The sequence below is a fragment of the Rhagoletis pomonella genome, unplaced genomic scaffold, assembly GCF_013731165.1.
Source record: "Rhagoletis pomonella isolate Grant_MI unplaced genomic scaffold, Rhpom_1.0 Rhpom_scaffold_00008, whole genome shotgun sequence".
In the NCBI taxonomy this organism is placed as follows: Eukaryota; Metazoa; Arthropoda; class Insecta; order Diptera; family Tephritidae; genus Rhagoletis; species Rhagoletis pomonella.
In genome coordinates this window covers 11053549-11059498 of record NW_023458562.1, presented here as the reverse complement: position 1 = coordinate 11059498, position 5950 = coordinate 11053549, and the positions used below count along the sequence as shown (strand labels likewise).

At 46.0% G+C, this 5950-nt stretch overlaps 2 protein-coding genes across 2 annotated transcripts; both read right to left on the bottom strand.

Moving 5' to 3' along the window:
• Positions 1–915: 915 nt before the first annotated feature.
• LOC118745072 lies at positions 916–3000 on the bottom strand. Its single transcript, XM_036478609.1, has one exon. It carries the CDS (start codon positions 2998–3000, stop codon positions 916–918), a length of 2085 nt encoding a protein of 694 aa, XP_036334502.1.
• Positions 3001–3685: 685 nt separating this feature from the next.
• LOC118745071 lies at positions 3686–5455 on the bottom strand. The gene has a single exon (XM_036478608.1). The coding sequence runs from the start codon at positions 5453–5455 to the stop codon at positions 3686–3688; it is 1770 nt and encodes a 589-aa protein (XP_036334501.1).
• Between the last annotated feature and the right edge of the window lie 495 nt (positions 5456–5950).

Sequence of the window (5950 nt, the reverse complement as noted above, 5' to 3'; positions counted from 1 at the left end):
AAGCACATAATGGCTTCACGCAGGTTTTTATTTCCTAATAAAATAGGTACAATGTAAATCTGAAGTAAAATTAGAAAGGTATATAAACTTACATTCGTTTTTGCTCCCTCCTGCTGTGCTGGTTAAATTTAAATGAACAATACAAAATTTAGGGATGACAAACATTTCGATTATTCCAGCAGGAGCAGAGTTGCCAGAAGGGCCAATATATAATTCGACAACGCTAACAGTGGGTTTACACCAAATAGCAACATAACTAACGACACTAACAACAAGTTTACACCAAATTCAAAAATACTTAGTTCGCCAACATCCCGGCCTCCGTGAATCTAAACAGATTCACCAACATCTAATTTCGCAAGTAGACAAGCAGGACGTCTGAACACCCCTGTTTGGGTTTGTACTTCGGCACATCGGACCTGTGAGTCTTTGCCAGGAAACGCTCGAGTCACTTTACCCATCGGCCATCGGGAACGATGAATGTTGCTATCGAAGACCAAGACGACGTCTCCAACTCGTAGCGGTTGCACAGGCTGAAACCATTTTGTCCGGCGGCACAGATCTGGGAGGTATTCTGAAAGCCATTTTTTCCAAAAACGTTGCTTGTTGTACCTTCCTCCACTGCTTTCTGGACGGGCGGTATTCCTCTTCACGAGGATGAGGTGTTTGTTCCGAGTTAGCTGTACCTAGAAGGAAGTGGTTAGGGGTTAAAGGTTCGTCGGTGGGTGTGTCTATTGCTATGTGTGTTAGCGGCCGCGAGTTGACTAGATTTTCTGCTTCGCACATTAAACTATAAAGGCAGTGCTCCTGGAGGTTTTCGTTATAAAGCGCATGTCCCATAGCACGTTTTACGCTGCGCACTAGGCGCTCCCAGCATCCTCCAGCATGAGGATTTAGTGGGCAATTGAACACCCATTATATGCGGTCATTTGCAAGTATGTCAGCGATTTTTCCGGAGTTGAATTCGGTTAGTTGTTTTCGCAGTTCGTTATCGGCACCAATAAAATTTTTAGCGTTATCTGAACGTATGCGTAATGGAGTACCTCGTCTGCTCATGAAATTTCGGATGCATAACAAACACGTACCAGTGCTGAGATCTCTAGCGATTTCCATGTGTACAGCACGAATTGTTAAACACGTAAAGAGCGCAATCCAACGCTTCTCCTGGCGCCGTCCTATACTGACGAGAAACGGTCCCATATAGTCCAGGCCTTCGTAAGAGAACGGCCTCACAAACGGTGTCAGCCTATCTTTCGGCAGTGGACCCATACTCGGAGTTTCAGGTTGAGCTCTTTTAATTTTGCAAAATTGGCATTCTCTTGCAGCGCGACGCACTGATACCCGTGCATGAGGTATCCAAAATTTCCGACGAATTTCTGCTATAGTTGTGCCTTCGTTTTGATGTTTCAACTTTCGATGATAATAGCTGACGACTAAATCAGTCACGTGATGCGCTTGAGGTAGGATGATGGGCCTGCGAGTATTTATTGGGACTGCATCCGCATTGTCGATTCGCCCCTTCATACGGATAATACCCGCATCATCCATGTATGGTGAAAGCATCAACAGCTTGCTACTGGATTTTAGTTGGCTTTTCCGGCTTAAGTCGTTATACTCCTCGGGGTAGGCTGCCTTCTGCACGCCTCGACAGATCGATAGCTCCGCGATCTCCAGCTCGTAAACAGTTAGCGGACCACCTCTTTTATCCCGTTGGCTGTTTTGACAATTATCGCAGAAACGTAACATCCACGCAACCACTCTCGTTAGGCGAATGAAACACGAGAACCTTTCGAAGAAGTCGTTTTCCACACACGTATATGAGACGAATTTCGCACGAAGCTCCTCTCGAGCTTCTGCATAGGTTTCCGCCGTTGGCCAATGCGTCTCGTCCTTGAGCAGGAAGTCAGGTCCACTCGCCCAGAAGGATTGTCGTTTCTCATCTCGAACACGCGTACCAAAGTCGGCTGGATTACATGCGCTAGGTAACCATCTCCATTCACACTCTTCGCTGTTCTCTAAAATTTCATTTACACGATGCGCTACGTACGGTTTGTAGCGGCGGTGGTCGGATTTTATCCAAGCTAAAGTTGTCTTCGAATCGCTCCACATGACAGTCTTGATAGGCACCATATCATGGTTTTGCAGTATCGCAGCGCGAAGACGGACCGCAAGGACCGCCGACTGTAGCTCCAACCGTGGAACTGTAGTGAGTTTTAAGGGAGCGCATTTCGCTTTCCCCATTACAAAGGCCAGTTTGGTCGCTCCTGCTAATCCGTCGATTCTCCAGTATGCTACTGCTGCATACGCCGCATCGCTTGCATCTGCGAACACGTTGTGCTCCACTGGAACTCGTAGGAAATTCTCGTCGTAACATCGTGGAATGCTTAAATTTTGAATTTGCTCCAACATTTTAACCCACTTTAGCCACATTTCGTACGCATCTTTCGGTATACTTTCGTCCCATTCCGTCTTCCGTCTCCACACAGCTTGTAGTACCAGTTTAGCTGCTAATGTAAACTCCGGTGCTAGGCCGAAAGGGTCAAACACCGACATTGCTATACCCAATGCTTCACGTTTCGTGGGTCTTCTTTCGCCATTGACTACAGCTTTATCGACCTTACTAAGAATAAGCGCAAATTTTAGAATATCTTCCGCAGTATCCCAATACATACCCAGGACTTTCTGGAAACCCTCCTTATCGAGGCTGAAGTCTGCTGCTGTAGCTGCATTACCGTTTAACTGCTCAGTGACACTCTTGGCATTCGATACGAACCGCTTTAAATCGAAACCGCCTTGTTTATGAATCCAACGCACTTCATTTGTTGTTTGTACGGCTTCTTCCGGTGTGCTAAAGCAGTGTTCGAAGTCGTCGACATAGTGGTTATCAATAATTGCTTTTACGGCGTTGGGAAAGGCTGCTTGAAACTCTTCCGCGTTCTTGTTTTTTACAAACTGAGCTGAACATGGCGAGCAAGTCGCTCCAAACGTCATGACTGACATTACGTATTCGCTGATGACCTCGTTAGTATTCCTTCTCCATAAGAAGCGTTGTGAGTTTTGGTCTTCCCGCCGTATTTCCACTTAATGGAACATTTCCACTATGTCTCCGCACACACCTATCGCCTTTTGTCTGAACTTCATAAAAATCGTGGTTAACGACTGGCACAAGTCTGGCCCGCTGAGCAGGACTGAATTCAGAGAAACTCCTTCTACTTGGGCAGCGGCATCAAATACTATCCGTAGCTTTTTTGGTTTGTTCATATTGCGAACTCCGAAGTGAGGTAAATACTACGCTCGACTTCCCGTTTGTTGAACCTCTTCTTCGCTCAAGCGCCGCGCATAGCCTTTCTTCTGATATTCTTCCATGATATGCGTATACTGCTTCCGGAAATCTTCATCACGACCGAATTTTTTCTCTAACGCGAACAGCCTTTTCTTTGCCATCTTCTTACTGTCAGGTAAGAAGACATGATCGCTCTTCCAGAAGAGCCCTGTTTCAAAACGTCTCTCCTTTCTCGCTGTTGTTTGCTCGAGAAGATCTTTTGCCCTCGTTATAGCGGCGCTGTCTACGTGCCTTGCTTCGGAGTTAACGCTCAGGGCATCATCTACGATGTGATTTCTTACCAAATTTTCTAAAGTATCTTCGCTTCCCACTTGCGCAAAAAACGAATGGTGCTGCTCATATTCATTGCCGTACACTAGCCAGCCAAAGCTTCGTTAAGACCACTGCTGGACCTTGTTGTCCATCTGCTACCGTTCTCTTCGCTACTCCCAAGTGTGCATTATCAAGTCCGATTAACAGTTGAGGACACGCCGAATTAAAACTTGCAATTGGTAGATGCTTCGTATATCTATATTTACATTGCAGCTCAGAAATATCCATGGTTTGCTTGGGGAGTTGTAAATCGTCGACGACCTTGACATTCTTCATGCTGAATTTTTTGCTTCCGGGCAAAGGGTTAGAAATTTGTATGTCAACCCCAAACGCCAACTTGGTTACCGTGTTGTTTCCAAGCCACTGCAGCATCAACTTCTCTTTCGCACCTTTTAGTCCGAGCCTGTCAGCTAAACTCCTGTTCATCAGCGATATTGATGAACCCTCGTCCAAGAAGGCATAGCATCGTATCTCCTTTTCATTGGCATACAGCGTCACTGGCAAGATCTTGAATAGCACCTTCGAACTCCCTGGTTGCCTCGTAGTGTTGGTAAGAATCAGCTGCTGTTGTGAGCGTTGAGTCTCGTACTGTACCTCGCACGTACCCGTATTTGTAGCTTCGTCGGCATGTAATATCTCATGAACCATCCTTGAGCAATAACGCCCCGAGCATTTATGCTTGTACGTACACCTGTTGCTTCTGTGATCACTCTTCAGGCAATTAAAACATAGTTTTCCTTCGCGCACAAGTCTCCACCATGATGTGTGATTCATTTCGAGAAAACGCTTGCACTTCGATAAATGGTGTGCCTCCGAACACAGCTTACATGGAGTCCGCCTGGCGCTCTGGACGTGATCCGTATGAAAAAACCTTCCTCGAGCTTCGCCTCTTCCTTCTGATGAACGCGCTTGTGAGCTTGAAGTAATGCCGGCCGCGTTTACCACACGCGATAGCTCTTGCATCCAGTTGCTGAAGTGACTCACCGTAGGTCTCGGTACAATATTCGCTGCATAACGTGCCCAGTCTAAACGCCGCTGTATGGGAAGCTTGAGAAGTAGTTCTTCCATAAGAGTAGGATTACTCAGGTGGTACTCACACCCTGCAGATTCTAGAAAGGTCGCCAAATTTTGAACCTTCGTAGCGAAAGGTACCAATAACTCTAAACGATTTTCTGAGATTTGTGAAAAGTTACGTATTCGTGCAATTTGACTTTTTACTAACAATTCCGGCCTTCCGAAACGCTCGTGCAATGCTTCCATAACGCGGGGTACATTGCTGCTATGGATTAGTAAACATTCGACTACCTCACGCGCCCTGCCCCTAATTGCCTTTTGAAGCCGTAGCATATTTTGCCGTTCGTTGTAGCCATATTCTTCGGTGGTCATACAAAAGGATTCGCGAAACATTGGCCACGCTTCGGGTTTTCCATCGAATTCTGGAAGATCGTGTAACTTTTTACTAGCATTCGATCTGGTGGTGGCCAATGTTCGGTTTAGGTCTGCTAAAGTTTCTACAATTGAAGCGCCACTTGCCTCAGGACCACTTACTAAAGAGGGTGCGATGCTGGGAGCCATTTGCTCATTAGAGGTTGGAGGAGCATTATCACCTAAATTACTTAGTTTCGCTATGGCATTTGTAAGCTCTTGCAACTGCTTCGCCATAGCAATCATTTGTGTTTCAAGTGGCAATGGTTGTTGCGAATTCATAGCTGCACCCTGTTCACGCATAGTCGTATTCAATTCGTCGTTGCTGTTGTTGTCCTCGTCTTGCATACTGGATGCTGAACGAGTTAAAACCATGTTCTTTAAAATGGCCGCAAACCGCTATTTTCTATTAGACACGCGCTTCTACCGTTATGAAGCCTACTCAGCTAATTGCGCTTTATGTTGACTAAATATAACACACACACTACACACCACCGAACTTACCCCAATCACCCTCGTTCACTTCACCTTCGCGGCCTCACTATCAAGGAATCGTCGAGACAGCTTCACAAAATCGCCAGTTCAATGCTCGGGAGCGCCCGCCAAACGACCTTTAATCAAATTTGTTGACCGGGCCTCTGTTAACCGGTTTTAGTTATTGTAGTCCGGATCTCTGTTAACCAGCTTTCGTTGGTGATGTTTAAGCCTCGGGGTTGGGTGCAAATACGTTTAAATAGCAAAGGAATGAAACAAAAAGATGTTCCGGCACCGAGGGACGCAAAGGAATAAAAACGAGCAATATCCGCTTTATACGAGCGGTGAAAAGCACATAATGGCTTCACGCAGGTTTTTATTTCCTAATAAAATAGG